Raw genomic sequence first — 26812 nt, 5'->3', positions numbered from 1 at the left:
TTACACGATATATTATATATGTTAACTTATACAATTATATCATAATTTTAGGATCTTTTGAATATTGCTTGCCCCTGTAGCTTTATTGTTCTTTTTCCAAGTAATTTTAATATCTCTTTTTTTTTTAATTTTATATTTAAGATTATAATAGTGATTTAAAGTATTTTTTATTTAAAAATATATAAAAATAATATGTTTTTATTTTATTTTTAATTATTTTTAAATTCAGCGCATCAAAACAAATCTCATAAAAAAAAATTAAAATCTGAGAGAAACAGATTTCCGAAATGGACTCTAAACCAAGACAAGCTGTGACAAATTTTGCTTCCTTTTCTTTTTCTTTTCTTTTTACCACTTTCATATAACCATTGCTCATGATGCTCACGACATGCAAGCTTGATCACAACTCAGTTTGGCATGTAATAAAATGAAAGAAGTAATTTGTCGGCCAATTCCAACAAAGGATCAACTAAAACAGTCAATTACCAGGGCACGGTGCTTTATTTGTACGGCACAAGGACCTGGACACCTCATAGCTTTGGTACTTTAGATTGACTCCAGGGTTGTTTGTTCTGGGTAAGATATTTTACAAGTGAACATTTAAAATATTTTTTAATAATGGTGGTGAAGAAGATGTAGAAAAAGTATAGTTGTTAGTATATATATATATATATATATATATATATATATATATATATATATATATCATGTGCATTTTTCTTTCCAAGATGCCACATTCAGATTAGGAAGATGAGACTGGTACATCAATAAGCCAAAACACATCCTCAGATACAGACAGGTTTATTCATTTTCAAAAAGAAAAGCATATAATCCACGATGAAGATTTAAAGCGAACACAAGATGATTAGTATAAAGTTGGAAACTGAATTCTGAAGATTAACTATAATTCATGTCTTAACAAGCTCACAAAAGTGAAAAAGACCAGATAAATACACCCCCAGCATCAACTACATGGTGTTTATTCATAGTAGTGCAGCGTACTCTTTTATTTTTTCCATAGCCGATTAAGCAAACCAAGCATTGAGCAATTAAGCAATCCCCAGAAGTTTCTTCACCTCTTTCTGCAGAGAGTAACGATATTGACCAGGATCATATAAGTTACTAATCAGACATCTGAAATCAAATGTAGTCGCTGAATATGGGGAATGAAATACCAGAACCAAATTTTACCTCAATGCTAAGAGGGGAGGTAGTGGGAGCATAACGATCCACAACTTTGCCTTCTTTATCTACCAGGAACTTGGAAAAATTCCATTTAATGTTGTCCCCAAAAAGTCCACCCTTGCTAGACTTCAAGTATTTGTAAATTGGAGCAGCGTTGTTACCATTCACTTCAACCTATACCCAGAATAACACGCTTCTTAAGAAAGTGAACTTTGATTCATTGACAATGTTCACCAAAGACACGAACATTACCAGGTGGAAATTTTTTGGCAGCCATGTCAGAAAGAAAACTGATTAAAAATTAAGAAATCCATTTTCATCTGGCTGTAAAATGGCAAGAGTTAGCTTACCTTATCAAATATGGGATATTCAGCCTTAAAGCGAGTGCAAGCAAACTCCACAATCTCTTCACTGCTCCCAGGCTCCTGGGATCCAAATTGATTGCACGGAAAAGCCAGAATCTCCAAACCTGCATCAGTACAAAGGCAAGCAATCAGAGAAAGGAACAGTCATATAGCAAAAAATGGCAATGACTTGAAATGATTAGCCATGTCAAGCAATTTGATTCCTAATTGAACTTCACAAGGAAACATATAGAAGCCATCCAAAAATACAGGCAAACCCATATACTAACCCATCTAGTACACTAATAGGGGTTCATTGGTTCCTAATGCAGAAGCTAACTTATGAAAAAAATACTTGCAGGTCTACAAACTTAAGTGCCACAACACAAAACAAGATAGAATCTGACCTTGATCCTTGTATTTTGCATATAGCTGGGTCAGCTCCGTGTAGTTTGAATCGGTCAAGCCACTGCATTAAAATTAAAGGTCATAGAAGTAAACAGTGGACTCCTTATTTCCAAACTTAAATGAGTTTACATTCGTGCACTCTTGTTTTGCGACAGGATTTCAGCAAAGTGAATCCGTGAGGAGTGAACCCACCGACTAACACTGATGTTGCAACAGTAAGGATTTTGATTGGAACTATGTCAAGGAGCGTCTCTTTAATAAAAAGGTAATAAGAGCCAGAAAACCCTTCAACCTCTTCCCATCGAGGACAAATGAAAAGTAGGGAAATGAATTACCATTGTGAAGCAACATTGACAATCAAGAGGACCTTCCCCTTATAAATGCTGAGGTCAACATCATTTCCCTTAGCATCCTACAATCAAGATAGAGCCAAAGCATAGGAGAGATATAGATAAGTCGTACAAAAGGATCAAAGATAACACATTCGATGGTCCAACAGCAACAGAAATGTCAAATAACTAAAACATACACAGATTCAAAAACTCAAAAGGAACAAAATTAAAAGACACCTCCATGTTCTTTAACACCATCAAATTACACAAGTTCTTGCCACCTCAGCGACCTAAAAAAAAAAAAAGACCTTCCTCGCGTACAAACCAACCTAGGCCTCATTTTTTCTTAATAACAATTACAGTAATCCTCTCAATTTCCAGCAGCCAAAAAAAATGATCAGACTACAATTAAGCACCGTTCAAATCACACAAACACAACCCAGAACCAAGAAAGTTATGGTACCCGAATCTCAAGATCAGCATAAAGCAAGCAACTTTATAGACAAAAACTAAAAGGACAAAAAAAAACCATAATTAAAACACAGAAAAAGCCACCTTAACAGTGAAATCATGAGCAGATTGAGGACTGGATTGGCTAGCCATTGAATGACTGAATCTTACAGAACCCAAAAAACGCCTTGAAACCCCTGCTTTGATTGACTGAGAATGTAAAGAAACAGGTGAGTTATGCAAAGATGGCAAAAGGGTTTGCTTGGAATTGAAAGATGACTGTTTTGATAATAAAAAAGAAGCAGATAACGATGCAAAGTTGAGATATTTTTGAGAGAGAATGCGAGAGCGAGAAGTGAGCATGGAAATGGGTCCCAATAGAAATGGACGATCTTTGGATTTTGATGGCCAAATAGTAGCAATTGGGTTATGTTATATATGTGGATAATGAAGATGCAAATGTATTTTTGTTTTTTTATCATTGGCTAATAGTTATTTTTTAAATTACTTTTTATTACAACAATATTAAAATAATATTTCTTTATTTTTAATAATAACAACTATTTAAAAATATCTAAAATAACTAATTTTAATAAAAAAAATTCAAAATTTTAACAAACACGTGGCTAACTGTGCTGCCGAGCCTTCAACGTAACCACGCTGTGGGAGGATATGACTACACGTGGAAAATTTTAAGCCACGTTTCAGGTTTGAATCAAATTTGAGGTTAGTGGACGGTCAGGATTGTGACTTTGCATCCCGTGGAAAAAAAAAAATCTAGGTTCATAGTGTTGTGTGATGATCCAGCAACATAATATATGATTAATTAACATACACGATTAAGGAGAATGGAGTTTTGAATAAAACTATAAATGTGGTTTTTTTTTAATTTTTTTTAATTATTATTATTATTATTATATATAATAAGTTGGGTCTTTGATAATTTTCATTTTGTGTTGGAAGTTTTTTTTGTTAAGTGAAGATAATTAGTTTTTTATAAAATATATTTGACAAGTATATTTTATTTATTTCTAATTTTTTTTTTAAATAAAGATATTAAATTATTGTCTAAATAACTCTAAGCTTGAATTCTGCTAACTAATAGATCGGATTTAGAAACAACTGCTGAGATGAGGGCACAAATAAATAATGAAATATTCTGTCGGTGATCCCGTAAAAAAATCCAGTGACCGACAGAACCGACAACGAAACTTAAATGCCTGATGACATGTTTCCGTCAAAAAGTCCAGAAGAATTGTATTTGCCGATGTAAGTTTTACCTAAACACAGATGGAATATCCCATTGGTGTTTTCCAATTTTATGTGATGTGATAATATAAAATTCATTGCATTCTGCTAACCCTCTCGAGCAGGTGTTCAACTGTTATGGAAATGGCATCCTCAAACCGAGAACTCGAATCACCATACACCAACTCAGGCAGTACTTCATACACTACGTACCTCCTCATATCCTCTCTTTCCCTAGCAGAAATACTGCTTAGCCTCTCCACCGCGTTCACCTTCATTTGCCTCACTTCTTCTTGGTCTATGAACTCTGAATCTTTACCATGATCCTCAGGTAATTGCCATGGATATTGGTAATAAGCTGTAAAAGGATCAAAAAATACTGGTATGCATCCTGAAATAAGTGGATCAAATACAGATTTTCTTGCTGGACTGTCACCAGGAGGCTGTAAGCAGAATTCAGACTCCAAAAACAGCTTTGTAACTGCTTCAGGCTGATCACATCCACCTGATTTACAACCCAAAAATTGGCAGTTATCACTGATTGTGGAAGTGCTCTGTTTAATCAATATTGACCTTATGCAATGGGGTTGATCAGGACGCGCTGGTCCAGCAAAACTGACGAGGCTCTTTCGAGTTGTTCCAATAATCTTTTGCTACCAGGCAACAATATCATCATCTGAATAAGGGTGAAAGAAGGTAGGACGTGGAATTCCAATGTCGATGACTTCCCATGGCTGTCGTTCGATCATGAGCTTTACTGGGTTCTTCATTTGCTCAAGCTCTAGAAACCTAGAACCTCATGAAGTATAATTCCTTCTCCTGAAATCCCACATGAAAATTTTCCTATCACAAACACATGATCTATGCCAGAATTTTGAACCCAGGGTTCTCTGTACTCGAGCCACTTGATTAGGTCCAATGCCGAAGTGTATTTAACATCATCAGAGACATTCTTGAGATGCCACCTCAGGATGTCTAGACCACCAAAGTATGGAACGTAAAAGAGCATTGCTTCATTTTCATCATACACCCTACATGGATGCCTCAGTATTCTTGAATGAAATGTTGTCTCCAACGAGTACTGATGAGCGTGATACCAGCCATTTCCAAGATTTGCTATTGGCTCACCCAAGGCCTCGTTATTGAAATACTTGAAAAAATCTGTCCATGGCATTATATCTCCACACATTGACCTATCAAGGCCTTGTTGAAAAAAGATTGATGAGCTTCCGTGAGGAAACACAGGTGAACAATCTTGCCAGAGATGATGGTAGTGGAGGAGGACCATAGGTACACGATAATCAAAAGAAAAACGTACAGGGTAAGTGCCTAATTTGTATGCACGTTGTTGTACATCAACACCCATAATTTCTGCACTACTATATATATAATTTAACAGGTGAAATCAATCATACAAGATTTATTAGATTCCATGGTTGACCTAAATCCTGATGTGTATACTTCTGTCAACCCTGCCTGGTCTCTCTGTTTTTTTCGATTCCATAATTATGTCATTTCCTTGGGCATGATAGCTGCCTGGTAAATAGATTCTGCATTAATCATTGCTACAAACTATTTACTTGGGGAGATACTCTTGAGAAAATATATATATAAATTTTCTGGTAAAAAATAGTCCCCATGAAAAGAACATTCATGAGCAAGCCCGACCAACCTAAAAGGTGCCATTTGCACGCTATTGAAGAGTTGTTGAATTTATTTTAAAATGCACGAGTATAATTATCAAACAAACAAAGAAAAAGAAAGAAATGCTTGTCCTTGTCCTTGTCCTGGATGTGTTTTCTTATGAACAGACCGTCACCATGAAAGATCACAACACAATTTCTAAAAAAATTTGCCTCGTAAGATTCCCTTCCCCTCTTCTCCCTTGCCAACCCCTCTATTCTTCCCTGGACAAACCGTTAATCTTTTAACATTTGGATTAGGAATGAGCAAACGACGTTGAAATCAGGAGTTGTCTTCTACAAATTAAGCTTTTGACAGTGGCTTGTGTCACCAAATTGCTTCCAGCATCGGTAACTGGCTTCTGGGATGCACTTATAAATCAGACGTAGCAGTTCGGTGGAATATCAGACGAAGTTTATATGGCAGTTGGTGAAGCAAACTGGAAGACATCAAGTGGGCAAGCAAATGTTAACCACCTAAAACAAAAGGTGGGAAGGCAATGTATTTGAAGCTTAATAGAGAAAACTGGATTCATAATTAATCCCCGACTTCTGTAAACATTTTCATGAGTATGGTGCGTCAGATCAGACAATCTCGGATCAAATTGAAAACCTAGAGTTGTTCGGGAAGAAAAGAAAATCAGAACATTGACAAACAAGTAAACTATAGAACATGGACAAAGTTTTTGCTAATCAAATTACATTTAACAACTCCTTATTTTACTTTTCTGTGGCCACACATGCCAAATACAGATTATTTGCGAACTATTTTAGTGATTACAACTTTTGTAGCCAATCCATTGTAAACAAGAACTGCAAAGCAAGTGCGAGCATCCAATTCCAATTTACAGCATACTATCTGTCCGAGCAGGAAGCCTGCGAAAGAAGTTAATGGGCACAGATGGTGTCCTGTAGCGAAATCTTGGATGCCTCATCATGTAGAAGCCTGCCAAAGCTGCTATGACCTGAAATGGTGTCACAAACAAAACCAGTGCAGCTACAAGGCAGAATATAACAAAGATGGCAGTGGCCCGTGGATCACGCCAGCTTAACAGTGCCTGAAATCGCTCCCCTTGGGTTGCTATATCGCCTATGACAGTTTGAATCCTTCCAGCAACACTTCGTAACCTATCATACCTCATTCCCACCAGCTCAGGGCTCCTGCTTGTTGGGAATGTATCAAATTCCTCATCTAGCTCATCAGGATGCACTGCCTCAGCCTGTGAAATCTTTGTGCTCATGTGGGGAGGGTACCTTGGTCGATATCGGTAATTCCAAATGCCTATCAGAAACATGTAAAGAAAAACTGTGGGCAGAATAAGTTCTGTGAAGCAAGCAAGCATAAGATAGAGCACATGAACAAGCACGGTAGTGATAGGATTCTTCCACATGCAAATATCCTCGAACCACTTTCCAGCTGTAAATAATCCTGAGAAAACAGTCATCAAGCGAAGAAAATTTGCCTTGCTTCGACGCATGCTCCAGAGGTGTGAGTCCACATCTGACATGTACTCCACCACTTCTTTCCTAAGAGGAGGTTCTGCCCGACCTAACCGTAATGCCACTATGTTGACAGCTTGGTGGCGGAGCATATCTAGTTGCATCACATTGAATGGCCTGATATAGTGCATTTTGGGTAGAAGTGGTCGTGAGTACTGATAAAGCATGTTTGCAAAAGATATGCATGTAAATCTAATCGCCAAGTGCAATTCCCCCATCTTCTTAACCCCGGTAGGATGAAGAACCAGCAAGGGATAAGAGTGCGTATAAACACGCCCAGTTTCAAGTGTAGAGATGCGAATCCGAACCTTCCCAATCTTTAGGTCCTTTCCATTTGAACCTTTTTCCCCAAGCTGGCAGTTGTCAAATACACCAACTGTAAGAACTGTAGCTGGATCAAAAACTTCCCACGTGTACTGCTCATTGTATTTTGGAGACGGGTTGTCGATAAGGGTGCGTGTCCGGACCCATTTGTTACCATACTTTGCAACACAGTACGTATCTGATGTACCCCTCCCATCTCGTGTTTTAAGAGGATGGAGTCCCGCAGCATTTAAGATGCCTAGTTCCAGTATCCCAATCGGAGGCCTCCAAAGCTGTTTTGCCGTTGGACAAAGATCACTGCTGTAATGAGTTGACTCATCAAGAACATGGTATCCTCCATCTAAGCAGGCTCGAAGATGAATACGGCTAGAGAACTTGTCTTTCTTCAACTGATCTACATCTACAGCAACTGGCTTTTCCAGGTTAAACCAGCGAGAATGAATTATCCGATCATCAGCACGCTTCTCCACAGAGCTCAATGGGATGATGACCCTCCCGATTATCTCATCTTTTCCAGGACCGACACGATCCTCAACTGAAAGAACTAGATGGTCCTCGAAGGGTTCAGCAGCAACGAATAAAAGATCCTCATTCCATAACGCACTAAAAGTTCGAGCCTGACATGTCTTTGTTTTCAAAACTTGGTTTCCCATCTGTACCTTAGCATACACTTCAGGGAAACGTGTCTTCTCTGATGGGACCAAGTCTTGTGCCTCGACAACATTAACACGTACATACCACAACCTTGGTGCATGATAGACCTTTGAACGTGTAACAGTGGAGGTAGCCGGTGTATTATCTACAGGTGTAGCTGCATCAGAATGCCACGCATCAGGAAAGGTCTCATCTGCTTGGGTTCCAATCCACACCGCAAGCATTAGCTCGCCCTTTATCTTCTCTCCCTTCTTGTCCTCAAGCCGATACCACTCTGGAGCTAGAGGACTATCTGGTGGGACTCGCAATGGAACCTCGTTGATATCAAACCTTATGACGGCTACAAAGTCATCTTTAACAAGATCCTTGTCCTTAATAACAACTTCTAAAACAGAAGCTTGCATCCGTTCCCTTGAAAAAGCAAACACCTGATTCCACTCTGGATTTTGCTTTTTCTCAAAGTGTTTTGTAATTCCTTTGTAGTTTCCAACTCTCACCTCAACAAACGGATTGAGACTTCCTGTAACATCCATGGCAGGAAGATCACGAGCCTTAACAACCCTTATATACAGGAAGTACATCCGTTCAACAAGATCATAAGTGCTTGCAGTCTTGTCTCCTCGAATAACACGACCCCCAACAACTCTTCCCCCTCCAAGAAAGGGACTTGTCTCTTTAAGGGCATGGTCACCGGGTTGTGATGATGATGCGGAGTGCATTCGAACTAACTTTGGAGGCTGTGTTTCTGCAGCTTTCATCTCATCAGCCACATACTTTGGTACATGATGGGTGATTGAAGGAGCAGAAGAATGATTCTTATGCTGCTGTTGCTGGTGATTTGGGTTAGGAAGATGATGAAAGGTGTGTCTCTCAACTCTTTTATGAGATACAGTATTTGTCATAGGGTCTACCATTGGAGCCACGGCATGTGTTAAGCCTGGATCCTTTGTTGGCAAAGATTCAACTGCAGGAAGTGGGGTAGAGGATTTGATGGATGCATCATCAGTGATATAAACTTTCAGGCCAAGCTCTCCTCTTACACGCGAGAAAATTCCACGCTTTTCCAGAGGGTAGTGCAACACAACAGCATCCGAGTAGGGTACAAATGAATTCCCAGTAAGGCAAACCTTACCAAGGAAGTACCTGGAGTTGGTAGCTCTGATGTTATTGTAAACATGGGCATCAAGAGTAAGATAGTGTAGGTTGGAAGGGTCAGGGATGTTGAAGTAGAAACACTCACTCCACACAGGATTGGAATCCTTTTCTTTGATGGTTGTGCGGAACCTCTGGCCGTCAAAGCAGAGCTCTACAAAGGCACTGGATGAACCGTGCTCATCTTTGGGCAAAAGATTGTGCGCACTAACCACTTCTACCCCTAGCTTAAGGTTGCTCATCATGACGTCGATGCAGCTAGGCTCGTTCAGTTAAAAATGTGAACTAGAAAGATGGAAGAAGACTGCAGTGCAGAAAACAAATACGATTATTGTTTGTAACAAACATCAGTGTTGCAAATATCAAAGAAATGTACTTTGGAAGTAATGCAAGGAGGAAAGAAAACATTAAATGAACATAAGGGGCTAGCTGTGTTAAAATAATTTACATGCCAACTAATGACTAGTTAAATATTTGCTACAACGATGGCTAGACCTTCCCAGCGGCTCAATTCACAGCAGAGCTGATATGTATCAAGCAGAGAGGACACCATCTCCAGTCATTCAAAAAAATCCCAGTAACTAAACTCGTAGACGTAGCATTTACCTTAGCTCGTGTCCATCCAGGACAATTCAATCATTAAGGCTCTAAAACATTTTCATCCAATTTGTTTAACATGCTTTCATTAATCCCACCATTACACCTAACCATTCGAAAATTAACGGATTATTTACCTAAAAATAGCACTAATTTCCCATGAATCTGGAAAATTAAGTGGATGGAGCAAACACCACTAGAGTACTTTTATCTTTTAAGCAAATGACAACTCCTTTTCTTTAATAACCCATCAAGAAATTCCTTTAGGAAAGTGCTAGTAGTTGACTTAAATTTGCTGAAATTGAGACCTTAAGAAAAAATCTAAGGAATTCTAATAGAAAAGGCACACAAGTCAAATGCTTAATTAAATTGATGCATGTGATAGACTCCCTACTGAAAAGATCTAAACACATTCAAATAAAAAAAGAATAGAAGAAGAAGATCAAACCAAGTACTTAGCTAACTACTTATCATATAATCAGTCAGTCCACTCTTTTATATTAAAGATCCAAAAACCACGCTTAAGACACATGACCTTTTCATCACAAATGAATATTTCCATTTAATAATAATATATTAATATATTTATTATAAAGGCTTGAGAAAACAATAAAAAAAGAGAAGCCATGAGGGTTTTCCACGCTTTTGGGCCCCAGCTAGCTAACAAAAAGAAGGAAAATAAAATAAAAAAATTCAAAATCATGCATTTCTTAAGAGTTTCAAATTATTATGGAAATCAGATCAAAATGAACCGGAGATTCAATGAATAACATTCTATTTTACTCAATTTTCTCGGCAACCAAACAGGAATGGATACATCAAAGAGCAAAAGGCACGAAATCAAAGAAGAACATGCATGTTCATGCATTGGTTCATTCATTGAAACTAAAAAAAGAAGTGCAGAAAAGTGATTATAGCGAACATCATTCACATTTCACGATTCAATTTGATAATAGAAAAAATAAAAAGCCAAAGATTGCTTCTTTGAGCTCATTTTTTCCAATAAAAAAACAATCAAGGAGTGGAGAAAAGAAACGGAGAAAGAAAAAGCTTTACCTTCTTTATAATCGGTTTCGCCAGTACGAGAACAAAAACTAAAAAAAAGAAAAAGAAAAGGAAAGAAAACTTCAGATGGCAAACATTTTCAAGCAATCATGAAGGTGCCTGCAGCTGCATTTAAGTCGGCCCTCCATGAAATAGAGAGAGAGAGAGAGAGAGAGAGATGCATGTGTTCTGGCTGGGTGCGAGAAACGAGGAAAGAGAACCAAACTAATGCAGCTTTAGAGAGAGAAAGAGAACATATCTAATTTCTCCGTAATTGATTCTACAAGTGTCTCTCTACTTACTGGTGCAGCAGCAGCAACAAGGTGCGAGAAAAGCCAGCTTCTCTTCTTCTTCTTCTTCTTCTTCTTCTTTTTTCCAGCTTTAGCAGAGAGAAATCAGCTGCTATGCATTTCATTTTTGCTTGTCATGAGCTTGTGTTTTTTTCTTTTTGGTGGTCCAGTTACCGCCGTAAGTAACTGATTTGAATTTAGTTGTGTGTGCCATGGATAAATGTCAAGTGTCTGACGGGGAAGGGTAGTGCTACCACGTGATGGATTCCTTGTAGGTTTATGGGTTCTGTCGGCGTCAGCCGCTGATCAAGAGGTGTTTTAAGGGGGTGGGGTTTTTGACTTAATCAAACGGTTGAGAGAGAGGGTCTATCATGTTGTAAATAGAGAGCTGTGATCGTACCATTACCTCTCTTTCCGAAACGGCACTTCTTTGCTACTCACGCAGTTTTATGATCAATAAATCCTAATCCTACGTTGAAGTTGAAATTATAGACTTATTGCTGAACGTTTTAAATTAATCTAACGTAGCAAAAATTGTTTGTTTTTAAGGTTAAAAATTGTTTTTGAAAATTTTTAAGATTTTTTTCTGTTTTCAATTAATTTTTTTATTATTTTGATGTTAATAATAATTTTAAAAAATAAAAATATATTATTTTAATATAATTTCAAGTAAAAAATACTTTGAAACTATTAAAAATTATTTTTGAAATTTTTTGAAATTTTTTATTATTTTTTTGATATACTATATTAATAATAAATTTTTAAAAAATAAATTATTTTAATATATTTTTAAATAAAAAAACTTTAAAAATAACTGCAATAAAAATCCTAAACATTACCGTCCATAAACTTTCAAATTGGTATTTGAATTAGATTTCAATTTTTCAATTTCAGTAGATAGGCATAGTTATAAAGTAATTAAAACAAATCCCAATTCAGCCCACAAAGTATTACCATGTTATCAATTGAGTCTTAAATCTTTTAATTTATCAATTTTTGCGTCAAATGTAATTAATATCATTTATTATTAGCTTAGTTAAAAGTTTCCTTCTCAATTTCTCCATGATTTGAAAATGAACTCGTATTAAGTTTTCCATCATTTTGCTAGTGAACTTTAACGCTAACATTGTCTTTTAAGAAAAATTGAGGTTTGTTTTGGCTTTTTAGTTGAAACCACTTAATAAACTCATGTAAATCACATGAAAATTGTACTAATTCTTTTAATTGTTAAGGATGGATGGAAGATGTTGTCTAATATTTATTATATTTTGAGAGAAAATTAATGAAATCAAAAGATGTGAGACTTTTTTTCAAAAAATTAAAAAATAAAATAAAAGATGTAAGATTTAATTGATGTCACTGGGTTAATATGAGCTTCCCAAATGTTAAGATACCTTCTTTCTTTTTTATTGCAATGTACTTTTTAATTTTTTTGATTTTGCATATTAATGAACTTAAATTTAATAGGATTAAAAATCCTTTTATTGCATAAAAATCTTCTCCAAAATAACATGGGCTCAAGCCATTTATTGGACCTATATGCTTTAAGAGCATGTATTAGATTGCTAGAACTAAAAAATTAACTAATTTTTTAACATATAAATCTTATTCTTAAAATACTTAGATTTATAAAGACATCAATATTTTTATAAACTTTGTTTTTAACATTTTCATACCCTATGGCACACAACTATGACATATCTAGACCAGAGTGCATGATGAATTTACTTGTTGTTGCTATCACGAGCACTTTTGCTCAACCAGACGTTCAACAACTTATCAATTAAGTGTAAATCCTTACCTAAACTATGTTGGTAACCTAGGAGCAAAATCAGACCTTAATATCCCAACAAGTTTTGGCATCTGTGATAACACACTTGATCCTAGGACCATCATCATTGGCTACTCCCAACACCCATAAGCAATTGCATTACCTAGAAGAGCCTAGGCATAATGATCTCTAAGAGAATATTTTACAATTACACTCGTCAAGTCCCTCTATAAATTGCTCACGCCATTTGTGATATCCATGTACATAGCCGATACTCTAGATGCGCTCCCCTTAGCTACCATAGGTTGGAACTCAATTATCAATCTTGTCGTTCATGCCAAACTCTCTAGGCTCCCTAAAGCCCAACATATCACATTGGGATGCATTATCCTTAATAAAAAATAAGTTTATTTTTAAAATAAAATAATCATATCTTTGATAAGTATTTCCTATTTACAAATCTTTAGTAGGGCTTCCAAGCTTCATGAAATCTTCAAGGATTAATCTTGGATCTCTCGCATTTCTAGTGCAATTTCAAGGGATTGATCTCCGATCTCTTATTTTTCTAGTGTAGTCTCGGACTTGCATGACTCTCTAGTGAGGCTTCCGGGCCTCAAGAAATCTCCACGAACTAATCTAGAATATTATGCCTTTTCATTGCAGTCTTAGACTTGCATGACTCTCCAATGGGGCTTTCCAACTACTTAGAAAATTTTATAAGTATGAGCTTCTTTTCTTTGGGTTTCCCGGCCTTTTAGAAGATTTTTGAAGTACAGGCTCACCCTTCATGCTACTGTCTAAGCCTAATCACTCAAGAAACATGGACCTAGAAAGTAGTCTGGGCTATATGTTTGGCCTTGCATAATAATTTTGTTTTTCTTTTCTTTTATTCAATTGGTTTTATATGTGTTTTTGTTTTTATTATCTTTTATTTATTTTAATAAATAAATTTAGTTGACACTAATAGATAAATATCTCATTTTGCAGGATCAAATATCTTGGTTTGTATCCATCTCTTATTTTTTTTTAGTTTTTTTTGTTATTGTTAACGATTTTTTTGGTTATTTTCATAAATGATTATCGATTTATTTGATTAGATGCTTGCATAAATCTTTTAATTTATACTTTGATTTTTTTAGAAAATAGCATGCATACCTAGATTTTAAAAAATAATAATTTATGACCCATAGCGACGCACAAGTCAAATAACTATTATATACTAAAGAAAACACAACTTTATTGTATAAATGTCACAATTGAGATTTTATCCAATTTCTTCACTATAGTAGTGATAAATATGTAATTTTTAGTAGAAAACAAGTTTTTCTTATGTTTTTTTTCTTTATACTTAATATCTTTATTATTTTATACTTGGCATATTCATCACCATTTTTTGTAATATTTTTATAGTTTTTCCTTTTTGCCTTTATCTTTTTTTTGGAAAAAAATTAATATAATTTTTTATTCTTTTAACTTGGAATATTTATCACTCTACAATTATCCTATTTATACTTTTTTTTTATTCTTATCTTCGTTTTTTTGTATTTTGTATTCTAATTGTTTTTTTTTACACCTTTTATTTTTCAAAAAATTCTTATACAAAGACTAAGGAAAATAGTGTTTCAATATAACAATTGTAATATTATCCTATTTTTCTACTACATTAAAAATAAGTTTGAGATCTTATATGTTTTTATTAACGAATATGATTTTCACTGTATTTTATTATATATAAACATTAATTTTTTTTATTCATAGTTATATTTCTTACTCACTATCAAATATGTTAATAACACCGCATGTTAATTCATTTGTGTTAGAAAAAAAAAATTCAACTTGAAGCTAGGTGAGTCAAATAAACATGTTAATATATATTTTTTATTTTTATTGGCATATATAGTTCTTGATTTATTTAATTAAATATATACATAGAAGTTTTGATTTATAATTCAGATTTTTATTGTAAGAAAACATATTTGAAAAGTTTGCATATTTTGTTTTCTAAAAAATATTATTAAACGATGAAACTGAAGTTAGATAACTAGTATCGATTACATGTTTGGAACAAATCCACAGAGGTAATGTATTCTTCTCTATTGGTAATATTGAATTGGATACTTAATTATTTTACGTTTCAGATAATCAATTGAATCACACCAGCTGATTTTATAGAGCTGTGGTTAAAATTTACGAATCAAAACATAAATAATCAATTTTCTTATCTTAAATACATTTATTTATTAACAACTACGTCCTGATTTACATTCGCACGAAAGTACAAAAATTGCTAATTCTATGAACTTTCAATTACTACATCAATGTCAATTAATCAATTCACCTTACATTATAATAAAAATAAAAAATTTGCTCTCATGTTATTTCAGATTCGAGCTCTATAATTATTAATATAATAGCCACTGAAGATTTACATTATCGTTAATTTTAAAGTCTGTATAATTAGTTGAGGTGTTTGTATGTTAGCTCGAACAACTAAGTTAATAAAAAAAAATAATAAAGAGTTCAAGATTCCAAACTGTACTTTAATCATATAATAAACACAATCAACAGCCTATAATGAAAAAATAAATGAGTTTCTTATGGTTAAGAAAAAAAAAAAAAAAACTGATAGTGTAAAGTAGTAGATGATGAGACAATTGCACGAAGAAGAAATAGAATTTTATAAATAAATAGATTGTTGAATATGTAGCTGAGGTTACAATCTTAATAAAAATTAATTTAAAGAATTTGCTATCTTCAATCTACTTTTTTTTTAATAATATTATTAAAGTACAAATTTATCTCCATCAAACTTCATTATTCAAGACAAACCTACGGTGCTATATGAAGTTGAATTCTTTCTCTTTCCTTTTCCCTTTTGGTGGCCTTTTCTCTCTCATTTCAATATTAATATTAAAAGATGTGAATAAAATAAAGTTGTGAGGTCAAAATACTATAATTAAAAATAACATTGACCAAAGATGAAAAATTCAAAAACTTGGTTAATTTAATAATATTATACAAATAACAAATATAAAAAATATTAGCCAAGATAATTAAAGTTGTCTTAGGCTTTAATAAAATAAATGTTGTTTTTAAATGTAATTTAGTCAAGATAATTAATTTTTCTTTGAAAAGGTAAAATAGTAAATATAATATTGCAGTGAATCATTACACATCTGGACACCGTGAAGCCTCCATGTTGATAAGTTTTTTTTTTTTTTTTTTTTTTTAATTCTATCTTCGAGAAAAAAATACTCCTTTGACTAATGTACATCTAGGGTAAGGTTTCGAAGGCTAATAAAAGAATAGATTACCGTGAGAATCATTCATTAGTCGCACTGCTCGGAAAAAAAAAAACGAAGAAAAATCAGTACCAAGAGTGATTGAAGAAAATGGAGCTGAAAGTATATGTAGATCGTCTGTCACAGCCATCAAGGGCAATTGTCATCTTCTGCAAGTAATTTTTTACTTTTTTAAAAGACCCTTTTGAATTCCCTCTGTGATGGTTTCTTCTTTGATGTAATCATCACGTACTGAAAATGTTTTGAACTTGAGTTCTTTTTATATTCACGTAATTTATTTGATCTGAGTTTCGCATGTTTTTTTGTATAGGGTAAACAAGATAGACTTTGAAGAGGTTGGAATTGAGTTATTAAAGGGTCAACATCTAACTCCTGAATTCAAAGGTACCCCTCAATCAAGTATTTCTTCTCTCCATTTGCTTATATATGTGTTGACGTGGTGTCTTTTTGTCTAAAAATTGAGGCTTTTGTTTTCTATTTGCAAATTGAGACCACCCCAGATGGAAATTATGTTGATCAAGTGTTTTGGTTGCTTAAAATTGTGCTAATGAATGATCTCTAGCATGAAGTTGTGACAGTATCTAATTCTTGATTGTAATTTCAGAAATAAATCCTATGGGAAAGGTGCCAGCTATTGTAGTTGATGGAAAGTTCAAGCTTTTTGAGAGGTAATCTAAGCCCAAACTGTCAGTTGCTTGCTCCTTCTTGTGATTGATCTCTTATGTATGGATTCCTGGAAATCTAAGACTCGAGCTTACTGCGAGCAACTTCGCTCTATGATATAGTTTATATATTTCAACCTTGCATAGATTTTTACTACTGTGTGAGAACTTGTACTCCCTTTCGACCCATGAAATTTTTACTCATCAATTTAGTTTTTAAATTGTTGATTGGTCTTTGCAGTCACGCGATCCTAATCTTTCTTGCTTCTGCATTTCCTGGAGTTGCTGATCACTGGTTAGTACAGTTGTATATCCATCGTGATGAATTTTTGTATATTTGTACGTGACATGAATGGCTTAAAATATGAAATACATAATTGGAAAGTGAATGAAATGGATATTGAAAATGACATAGAGTTTATGTAAGCATTTATGTTCTCAATACCTAAAAATGTGTCCAACGAACCAGGAAGTCTCTTGGCACTCGAGAGTTCTGGGCCACATTCTTGATCTGTTATCTTTTGTTTAAGGAAGGCAGCTTTTGTACATCATCACTTCACTTTAGGATATAAATGTAAAAATGGAAAACGTGAGTCATTTTTCTATGTTCTAAAACCTATCTACTGCTGATGACTTGGATATTTGTTATAATCACACTAAAAAAAGCATGTTAGTTTTTGTATAATGCAGGTGACACTGTGTGTTTGGTTTGCATGTGCTTTCAGATGCAGGATTTTTAGTGTACTTGAAGATTAATTGAATTTTTTTATATTATTACAAGATTGTATGCTGTGACTAGTTCTTAAGAGGTTTTGCTCAACTGTTAGGTATCCAGCTGATCTTTACAGGAGAGCTGAAATTCACTCAATTTTGGATTGGCATCACTCCAACTTACGTCGCGGCTCAGGTATGTCATTGTAAATCTAATCTGAAACATTTGCCGGATGGGCTATCTCATATTGTCTATGTCATCTTGTTCTGACTTGTTAAACGCTGAAATAGACATTTTGGATTGTATTTCATTCATGCTAGTTGCCCTATTTCTGTCCTTGCAACTTCCATTTTGAAGGTATTGCTTATTTTCCTTTCCCACACGTACTTCGTTCTGACGAAACCAATGTTTTTCAACTTGATGTTTCTTCAGTTGAATTTATTCAGAATACTTTGCTAGCACCTTTTTTTGGTCGACCTCTGAATCCACAAGCAGCTGCTGAAGGCGAGAAAGTTTTGTCTTCATCCCTGTCAAAGATAGAGGCTCTGTGGCTTAAAGAGAGTGGCCAGTTCTTGCTAGGCAGTAGCCAACCATCCATAGCTGATCTATGCCTCGTCTGTGAGATAATGCAACTAGAGGTATGTAGCTATGAACATTAATTTCTATATAATATGACTAGTGTTGCTGCTATTATGGGAGAAAATTCAATGGATAGTGGGATTTAGCTAAACTTTTTGATAGGATATAGTTTTTTTGGGAGTGAGGATTTACTTCATTTGAACACAAGGAAAAACCCCCACTTCCTCATTCCTCCCTTTTACAACACCACCCAAGGGCTCTTCCATTTCCACAATCACAACCACAACAAAACATTATGGAGAGAGATAAGATATGGATATGAAGCAATGTGTTTGGTGTCTTCTTGGCAGTATTTTGAAATCCAGCTCTCTTCATTAGAGCACCACCTTATGTTTATTGATGCAGAAAGAGGAATCTTTGTCCCAGCTGCTTGCTTTTACGTTGATTTTCTGTGACTGTTTAGATCAATAGCAGTAAGCTGATGTTTTGAGTTAACTTCCCTGCTTTGTTGATGTGTAGGAGGCCTCGCACCTCAAGTTCACATGTTTCTTCAAAAAGAGCTGAAACCTAGACCAAGCTACTTTTGTCATTGTTTTAGGATTAATGGTAGTTCATCTTGTATCCACTAATTCATTATAGGAGCTGGGGGGGAATTTCATCCTTTCCTTTTTCTTTCAGACGCACACACCCACACGCACACATAGACTTGCACTTGGTGAGCTGGGAATCTTTGTTGCTTTAAACTTGCCTTGAACATCCTATTCCTATTTGATACCGAGGAAATGAAGTTGCTAAACTAAAGGCATTTGTTATCTCGAAGTAAAACTGTTTTTGGGCTTCAGTTTACAGATGAAACGGATCGCAATCGCATACTTGGTCCCCACAAGAAGATTCAGAAGTGGATTGAGGATACCAAAAATGCAACAAAACCACACTTTGATGAAGTGCATCAAGCCCTCTTTGCAGCCAAAGTTAAATTACAGATGCAACGTAAATAGAGTAAAAACTGTGAGGTGGAGCAAGATATGTATGAAGTCTTTGCTTTTAAATCTTTCACAAGACATGCAATAAATATTTCTTGGTTCATCATGTATAAACTTTGAGCCAATGATTTTATGCAGCAAGACTGGATCAAATAATGAGTGGACCACAGTCCACAACGTATTAATTTAAGTACTTTTGATATTTTGCGATGTTTTGTAATAACAATTTCGGGCTTGAAAGAGATGATGTATTATTATAGACACCAGAACCATCGTTGTGAAACTTTTTTGGATAAAGAAATTGTCAGCGGGTGTTTAAGCTCTTGAGTGATTAAATTGTCAGCCTAGCATTATTCGATTCTGGGGTTAGCTACAATACTGAGCATCGGCAACCATTTGATTTGACGTTAATATCACCATTCAAATCCAATGGCTTATACTGCCTCTACTGCATCCGTGTTTTGCTGGCATTCTAGAGTTCACGTTCATTTCTTATGCAATTTTGATTACAGTGTCATCAATTGCATTAAAGTTTTTCTAGGGTGTAAGAGACTCGTGGCGGCCGAATCTACGTCATGAATCTTCACGATCCAATTTGATTTGGTGGAAGCATCCAAGCACATACTTTACCATGCATTGACGATGTTCTTCTCATCGGCAAAAGCTGAGGGGTGAGGCTTCTTGGCCAAAATATTTGGGAAATGCTTGACGGTGCTGGTCCTAAAGCGCTATAATTAATTAAAATTAAAAGAAACTCTACCGTGTAGGAGAAACAATGTGGATGTCCACAGTGAATCTAGTGTTTATCCCATTTTTCCCATTTTGGTGGAAGTATCCAAGCTCATACTTCACCACTATAACTTGTTTAAAATCTTTCTTGCAAATTTCCTTCATATAATATCTCATGGAGCACTAGTCAATTGGCATCGCTTTTCTACGTATCGTCTACATTGCTCTCAATCAACTCCTGATCAACATCTATTCAGAAAACCTGAGTCGAAACTAGTGCTATTAATCACTCGATCTTTATTCCATGAATATTTAGATTTTCCAGTTTCTTGGGCCTTCTGTAATTCTTCAATAAGAGGGAGCACAGAACCACACTGACTGAAGATGCTGCCATTGCAGCTCCAGCAGCCCATGGTGGTAAACGGAGTCCGGTGCCAGGAAAAAGCGCCCCGGCAGCTACTGGGATGCCAATGAGATTATACCCCAAAGCCCATATGTAGTTTAGGCGAATCCGGGAAAAGGTCTTCCTAGATAGGTCTATAGCAGTAATCACGTCCTCCAAATTGCTCTTCATCAGAACTATGTCAGCTGCCTCTATAGCAATATCTGTGCCTGCACCAATTGCCATTCCAACATCGGCTGCTGCAAGTGCTGGCGAATCATTTACACCATCACCTACCATGGCCACTGTAAAGCCTGCAGCCTGTGAATCAAAGAGATTGGAAACAACTTTCACAGCTAACAAGATCCCGGGAAAATAGGGGGTGCAAGGTGCACAAATGTACCTGTAATTCCTTCACTTTCTCAGCTTTCTCCTCAGGCTTGGCTTCTGCAATAACAGTTTCGATCCCAACTTCCTTCGCAATTGAATTGGCAGTTCCCCAATTATCACCTGTGACCATGATGCTCCTAACTTTCATGGACTTGAGAATCGAAATGACTTCACGGGTACTAGGTTTTAAAGGATCTGATATAGCTAGAATTCCAGTCACTTCCCGGTCAATAGATACTAAAATCCCAGTTTGAGCCATTGTTTCAGTTTCGGCAAGCATCAGTTCTCCATCAACTGGAATAGCAATGTTCTGGTCCACTATTAAGCTCTTGTTTCCGATTATTATTTCCTTGTTTCTGACAGTTGCTTTCACTCCATAGCCAGTAATGGACTCAAAAGCTCTTGCTTCAGGCCAAACAGGGTCTTCTTCATCTTCTCTGATCTTCTTTGCGTACTCTACAATAGCCTTGGCCAAAGGGTGCTCGCTATTCATCTGAGAAAGATATGCAACCCCAATGCTAACTTACAGTCATCATAAAAGAAGAGTAGTATACTTAAGGCAAACTGTAGGTTTTCCGTGGAAAAAAGCTTACCTCTGTTGCTGCAATGAGTTCATAAAAATCTTGAAGTGCCATGCTTTTCAACAGTGTTGTTTTGACCACCACTGGTTTTCCAACTGTAAGAGTTCCAGTTTTGTCAAAGATGACGCAGTTCACCTACAAGATCATTAACCACCTCCATGACAAGTAATCTGTGAAGATCCAGAATTTGTAAATAGAAAATCGAATATTCTGGTTAACCTTATGTGCACTTTCTAATGCTTGCCCGCCTTTGATTAGAACACCTTGAGATGCTCCAACTCCTGTACCAACCATAACAGCAGTCGGAGTGGCCAATCCAAGAGCACACGGGCAGGCTATGACCATGACAGAGATTCCAAATTGGAGTGCGAGCTGAAAGCTATCCATGGAATGTGGTATCCATGATTTTGGATAGCCATGGAACACTCCAGCTAAAAACCAGGTTAGCCAAGTTGAAAATGAAAGAATGATGACCTGAAAAAAAAAGGTCAGTTGTTCACATGAATAATTCAGCTAGTTGATAAAAAAGAAATTAATAAATGAACTAAAGAAATGTATTCGTGCTTGTTATGGACTTACCAGAGGCACAAAGTATTTGGATATAGTGTCAGCAAATTTCTGCACCGGAGCTTTAGCCAATTGAGCTGATTCAATAAGCCGAACAATCTGTGAAAGGGCACTGTCTGATCCAACCCTCGTTGCTTTAATATGCAGTACCCCATTTTCATTTAAAGTGCCTCCAATCACAGGGTCACCCACCCCCTTCTTCACTGGTATTGCTTCTCCTGTTATCATGCTCTCATTCACATGGCTTGCCCCCCAGATGATAAGACCATCTGAAGCAACTTTTGCACCGGGAAGAATTTTGATCACATCATTTTTTTGTACCAGCCTACTGTCTATATCTTCTTCGCTTAAAATGTTCCCATAATCATCCAGGGTTAATAATATTGCCGTCTCAGGTCCCAATTCGATAAGCTTGGCAATGGCCTCAGATGTCTTTCCCTTAGCCATTACCTCGAGGTACTTCCCAAGAAGAATAATTGAGATTAGCATTGAGCTAGTCTCGAAGAAATCGGTACCCTCAAAATCTGGAGAGCCAGCAGCTCTCAGTACTGAGTAGCAAGAATAGAAGTAGGCTGCATTGGTTCCTAAAGCAATCAAAACATCCATGTTAGCTGAACCGCGCCGCAATGTTTTATAAGATCCAGTATAGAATCGCCGGCCTATAATGAATTGCACTGGGGTGGATAGCATCCATTTCAATACCTCTCCTACATTTAGCATATTGACTACTCTGGTGTCTAGCTGACAGTTAATTATGGGGATATACATAAATACCATGGAAATTAGAAACACAGGAATTGTGAAAACCAAACTCCATAAGAAGGTGCTACGGTATTGCTTGATTTCATCTTGTCTGTGACTTTCTTTCTCTTCTCCTTGTGGATATACAAGTGCCTTGAAATTTTCAGACCCAGCTGATTCAATGGCTTTGATGAATTTTCTAGGACCTGTCATACTTGGTTTGTAAGAGATGGAAACTTTATCGAGTTCAGGGTCTATCTCGATTGCTTGAACTCCTGGAAGTGTTTGAAGAGAATTTTCTATTATTTGCATTGAATGACCTGCCCCTAAACCATCGACTTTAAGATCTATCTTGCTCACGTCTTCTCCAGCGCTAACAAGCATGGTTTGAAATCCTATATCTTCCATGGCTTCTAGTAGGTGGTTGTAGTTCAGGATCTTTGGATCATAGTAAACTTCAGCCTCTTCAGTTTCCAAGGCCACCTGGATTCTTTGTACACCATGAATTGCTTGCAGAACTATTTCAGCTGTACAGCAGCACGAAGTGCATCTAATTCCATTGATCTGAATTCTGCATACTTGACTGGATCTTTCATTGATCTCATCTTCAATCAATGTGGCTTGAAATCCAGCATCTTCAATAGTCTCACGAATAGTTTCTTCCTAAAAAATGATGGAGAAGAACAGGGAAAATTATTTTCACATACAGCTTCAATTCAGAACCCAGTGGAAATATCCTGCCTTCAGTTATAGTCCAGGAGGAATCAGCCAGTAAACAACAATCAATCAATAACATTTTAGGCTACATCAACCATTTTTCTGTTCAAACATTTGCATTAGCGACATTAATGATAAGGAATACACCACTACAAATCTAAGGGGGGCTGCCAGAAATTTGTCATGAATGAACCTGGGAAGGCACTTTAGTCTGGTTCTAGTAGTGGTATACCTTGACCGTTAAGAAAAACCATGATCAAATAATGCAAGTTCCCTTTTCTCAAGAGGTGTTTTTTTCTTCTCTTTTTTTTACCAAAACTCCTAACCCTCTTAGATTTGAGTCTTGTGAATTGTAATTTTATTATTATTATTAATATGGATATTCATACTAGTTTGTGTAGATATTAACTAATTTTATGAGTACTAAAATTAATAATAATATAAGCTTTTAATAATTCAAAAAAGACACCAACTCTGATATGAATTGTAATTTTATTTCCCTACCAAGAGGTGGCCCTTCGAGGTCACAATAATGATGAATTCATGATCTGGCAATCAAGAAAAAGATAACACTTGCTTGGTGCACTAACTGAAAAAGGAAAGTGACATGTTTCCCGTCCAGACACGAAAACAAACCATTATTTGGTAAAGGGAAAAGTGAAGGGGATAGTTGCCAAGATGTGCCGAGTGGATAGTTGCCAAGATCAAATTCATCCTGCTTCAACTCCACTACCAAAGAAAAAACAAAACCATGATATGCTGCTATCTATACAAAAGAAATTGGAAAAAGAAATGAAATGAAAAGACAAAAAAAAAAAGAAAAAGAAGCTAAAAATATATCATGTATTTTGACCATTCTCCACTGTAATGGCATATGCCTTGTAGGTTAGTTGACATGCTGTCATTTTCATGTCTCATGATAATGTAGTTTGAGTCTCGATTAAAAAAGAAAAAGGTTTGCAGCTGGAAGGCTGTAGCTTTGCTCCTAAGCAGTGTTCATCAACTAGGAAAAGTTCCAGTGATAAAGAGTTAGGGGCCATCATGAGAAAGAAATTAACAAACTAAAGGATGAACCCCTTTTTCTCTCGTGACATTAAAGATACTAATTGTGTCCGACACACACTAAAAAGAATGCTCTTTTTTCAATGAAGATAAATTGGAACTCTCACTTGAGAACAAAAATAAAGCAAGGCTGGATTATTATTTTTTTGACTGAATACAAAGCAACAGAACATACAAATTAATCCCCCTACAACATGTTACAGATTTAGAAAATGAGTTATGCAGCCTAAGGAAAATAACCAAGCATGTATGCCTAATCCTTGTTAGTATTTTCTTGGAAAACAAGCAGCAAACAGAACATACTTACATTAACAAGACTACTGGGGTAAAACAGGACTTGAGCCCTATTGTTCAAGACATCAACGACGGCTTCAAGAATTCCAGGAAGCCTTTTGATAGCTTTCTCAACTGAACCAGCGCAAGCAGAACATGTCATTCCTGTGACTGAAAACATTGCCTTCACCTCTGTTCCCTTCACGTCCACTGCCACGCCTTTCGGATACTTTGGCATCGATGGATAGTGTGGCCTTGCCAGCAGGTCCCCACAATTCTCCCTGCGTAAACAAGTTAATTTCAAGAACATGGTAGCCATTGAAATGCTAGAAAGGTGGCTGCGTTTTATGCTTGTGGAGCTCGTAGTTTTGGCAGTTAAGATATTGCTGCACAAAACATCAAAATACTGAAACTTTGAGCAATTTCTCAGCAAGACAAGATTATTGTCTTCACGGCATTGTCTGTATTTTGTGTTCCTTTATAACAAAGTTTGAAAGCTGGGGGACTCTTAGCGAGGGGTAGTGGCTATAGAGAAAGGTTCTTCTAAATGGTTTATGATTGAGAATCTTAGGTTGAGTGGAGTTATGATCTGTTTGATTTAAAAAGAAGGAATTTAGTGAATGGTTAATGGTCCTACCTGAGCATACTTGTTATGATTCTTGAGGAAATTTAATTTATAGGGTCCACCATTTTATAAGTTGTAATAGAACTGTTATTGCTGTTTCCTTTCATGACATGGAACTATTTGGTTCTACGAAGGTAGTATCGAAAGTTAAAATTTTGCATTTATCATTCTTGATTTTCAAGATGAATTAAATGCAATCATGATAGAAAATTTGATAACATATCACTATTAGAAAATTACCAAATAACAATGATACGAGATATTCATTGGATACTATTGATATAATTAGCGGTAGAATAACTGTTGTTAGTAATTATTTTCGATGGTAATTATTAATAAAATTACCAACAAAATAAAAATAAAAATAATTAATAAATTAATAAATATTTTGTTAGAATTCTGTCAATAATATGACATGTTTGTAGATGAAATTACCGATAAAAATATTTTATCACCAATTCTCATTGGAAGTTATGTCGATAAACTTAAAAATGTTGTAATTGACAACAACCTCGTCTCTTAATATCTTTTTTTTCCTCTTTTTTTTCTTCAAGGCGGAAAACAACAATCCTTCCCCCTATCTCGCCACAATCTAGCTCTCATCCTTATAAATTCAGCCACCTCAATATTTAATAGTGTCAGCATAATTGTTTTGGTTTAATTTTTTCTAAATATTCTCTGCATGAAGGAAGCAAACCTACACATTTATGTTTTAGGTTAATTTATTGGTGTAGTATTTATAGTTTGTTTATATATTTAAGTGCATCACAACTTTTTCTTAGGGAATCTTATTGTATTAAAGTATGAATTGTAAGATAGAGTTTGTTTCAGATTTAGGGGAAATTGAATTTGTTCGTCATTGGATGAAATTGAGTTTGGTTTTGTAACTTAGGTGTATTATACCGAAAGAAACGATGAGTTATTTCATGAGTACCAATTATATTTTATCAATTTTATTGTTAAGTTGAAAATTTGAGGGAAATTAAATATTTGTGGGATTGATAATAATTAAAGGGGATTAATTTAAATTGAATAAGTTTGAATTGAATAAACAACAGATAATTTGATTAATTGCTTAGTTCATATTTTGACGCAACATTGAATCTGTGTATAAATAATAATTGATTATTAAATTATGAATTTATTGTTAATTACCAAAATGGAATTTTGAGTTGATGGTTACATTATTAATAAATGTTATCATCAATATTCTATATAGATTTCATAAATAACGGATGATTATTCTTGAATATATCAAGATTCATTAAAAAGGTTGTACATGAAAGATTATTGTAAAGAGAACGATGGTTTATTAATTTTATACTTTCTAATCTAAAAAATATTAGTGGATGTAGAATTAAATGTTCAAGTGTGAAGCGTAAAAATAAAAATTTTCATTAAATAGATATTGCGATAATACATCTTTTAAAAAAAAGAATTAGTAAAGAAATATATTAAAAATATATATTAGAAATGGATTCATTCATTCATGAGTTCTCAACACTAAGAACTCCAGAAAAAGATAC

At 35.3% G+C, this 26812-nt stretch overlaps 4 protein-coding genes and 1 pseudogene across 8 annotated transcripts; 1 reads left to right on the top strand and 4 right to left on the bottom strand.

Moving 5' to 3' along the window:
• Nucleotides 1–865: 865 nt before the first annotated feature.
• LOC133700566 (probable phospholipid hydroperoxide glutathione peroxidase) lies at nt 866–3133 on the bottom strand. Its single transcript, XM_062124135.1, has 6 exons — nt 2825–3133; nt 2273–2349; nt 1937–1998; nt 1536–1654; nt 1192–1359; nt 866–1082 (listed from the first exon to the last, which is right to left on the bottom strand). Exons 1-6 carry the CDS (start codon nt 3080–3082, stop codon nt 1050–1052), a joined length of 717 nt encoding a protein of 238 aa, XP_061980119.1. The 5' UTR covers nt 3083–3133; the 3' UTR covers nt 866–1049.
• Nucleotides 3134–4062: 929 nt separating this feature from the next.
• LOC133701964 (xyloglucan-specific galacturonosyltransferase 1-like) lies at nt 4063–5530 on the bottom strand (annotated as a pseudogene).
• A 767-nt stretch (nt 5531–6297) lies between these two features.
• LOC133700894 (multiple C2 domain and transmembrane region protein 7-like) lies at nt 6298–11388 on the bottom strand. 3 transcript variants are annotated; one of them, XM_062124624.1, is made up of 2 exons: nt 11223–11388; nt 6298–9583 (listed from the first exon to the last, which is right to left on the bottom strand). In XM_062124624.1, the coding sequence occupies exon 2, from the start codon at nt 9522–9524 to the stop codon at nt 6495–6497; it is 3030 nt and encodes a 1009-aa protein (XP_061980608.1). In that variant the 5' UTR covers nt 9525–9583; nt 11223–11388; the 3' UTR covers nt 6298–6494. The 3 variants fall into 3 exon arrangements, with proteins under 3 accessions (XP_061980608.1, XP_061980606.1, XP_061980609.1); XM_062124622.1 differs by lacking the exon at nt 11223–11388 and adding an exon at nt 10933–11199; XM_062124625.1 differs by lacking the exon at nt 11223–11388 and having other exon boundaries at nt 6298–9270; nt 9368–9501.
• Nucleotides 11389–16213: 4825 nt separating this feature from the next.
• Nucleotides 16214–19421, top strand: LOC133701192 (glutathione S-transferase T1-like). Of its 2 annotated transcripts, none has more exons than XM_062125025.1 (7): nt 16214–16438; nt 16594–16667; nt 16888–16951; nt 17187–17240; nt 17773–17852; nt 18090–18295; nt 18756–19048. In XM_062125025.1, the coding sequence occupies exons 1-7, from the start codon at nt 16374–16376 to the stop codon at nt 18798–18800; spliced, it is 588 nt and encodes a 195-aa protein (XP_061981009.1). In that variant the 5' UTR covers nt 16214–16373; the 3' UTR covers nt 18801–19048. The 2 variants fall into 2 exon arrangements, with proteins under 2 accessions (XP_061981009.1, XP_061981008.1); XM_062125024.1 differs by lacking the exon at nt 18756–19048 and adding an exon at nt 19079–19421 and having other exon boundaries at nt 16223–16438.
• A 659-nt stretch (nt 19422–20080) lies between these two features.
• On the bottom strand, nt 20081–25251 carry LOC133701191 (probable copper-transporting ATPase HMA5). Of its 2 annotated transcripts, XM_062125023.1 has the most exons (7): nt 24696–24800; nt 23963–24055; nt 21881–23272; nt 21521–21775; nt 21314–21436; nt 20734–21213; nt 20081–20651 (listed from the first exon to the last, which is right to left on the bottom strand). In XM_062125023.1, exons 2-7 carry the CDS (start codon nt 24038–24040, stop codon nt 20235–20237), a joined length of 2745 nt encoding a protein of 914 aa, XP_061981007.1. In that variant the 5' UTR covers nt 24041–24055; nt 24696–24800; the 3' UTR covers nt 20081–20234. The 2 variants fall into 2 exon arrangements, with proteins under 2 accessions (XP_061981007.1, XP_061981006.1); XM_062125022.1 differs by lacking the exon at nt 23963–24055 and having other exon boundaries at nt 24696–25251.
• Between the last annotated feature and the right edge of the window lie 1561 nt (nt 25252–26812).

The sequence above is a fragment of the Populus nigra genome, chromosome 8, assembly GCF_951802175.1.
Source record: "Populus nigra chromosome 8, ddPopNigr1.1, whole genome shotgun sequence".
NCBI classification, from domain to species: Eukaryota; Viridiplantae; Streptophyta; class Magnoliopsida; order Malpighiales; family Salicaceae; genus Populus; species Populus nigra.
Note: the sequence above shows the minus strand (reverse complement) of the source record. Positions and strands in the feature narration are given on the sequence as shown.

Bases quoted from the DNA above. Each gene is read 5' to 3' on its own strand.
- LOC133700566 (XM_062124135.1), bottom strand. From the start codon at position 3,082: ATGCTCACTTCTCGCTCTCGCATTCTCTCTCAAAAATATCTCAACTTT. The intron at 1,999-2,272 runs GTAATTCATTTC...ATTTTAATGCAG, and splicing joins GTCAATGTTGCTTCACAATG to TGGCTTGACCGATTCAAACT. The intron at 1,655-1,936 runs GTCAGATTCTAT...GTACTGATGCAG, and splicing joins TGCAAAATACAAGGATCAAG to GTTTGGAGATTCTGGCTTTT.
- LOC133700894 (XM_062124624.1), bottom strand. From the start codon at position 9,524: ATGATGAGCAACCTTAAGCTAGGGGTAGAAGTGGTTAGTGCGCACAAT.
- LOC133701192 (XM_062125024.1), top strand. From the start codon at position 16,374: ATGGAGCTGAAAGTATATGTAGATCGTCTGTCACAGCCATCAAGGGCA. The intron at 17,241-17,772 runs GTTAGTACAGTT...CTCAACTGTTAG, and splicing joins CCTGGAGTTGCTGATCACTG to GTATCCAGCTGATCTTTACA. The intron at 17,853-18,089 runs GTATGTCATTGT...ATGTTTCTTCAG, and splicing joins CAACTTACGTCGCGGCTCAG to TTGAATTTATTCAGAATACT.
- LOC133701191 (XM_062125022.1), bottom strand. From the start codon at position 24,980: ATGGCTACCATGTTCTTGAAATTAACTTGTTTACGCAGGGAGAATTGT. The intron at 21,776-21,880 runs GTAAGTCCATAA...TTTTTTTTTCAG, and splicing joins CCAAATACTTTGTGCCTCTG to GTCATCATTCTTTCATTTTC. The intron at 20,652-20,733 runs GTACATTTGTGC...TTTGATTCACAG, and splicing joins AGAAAGTGAAGGAATTACAG to GCTGCAGGCTTTACAGTGGC.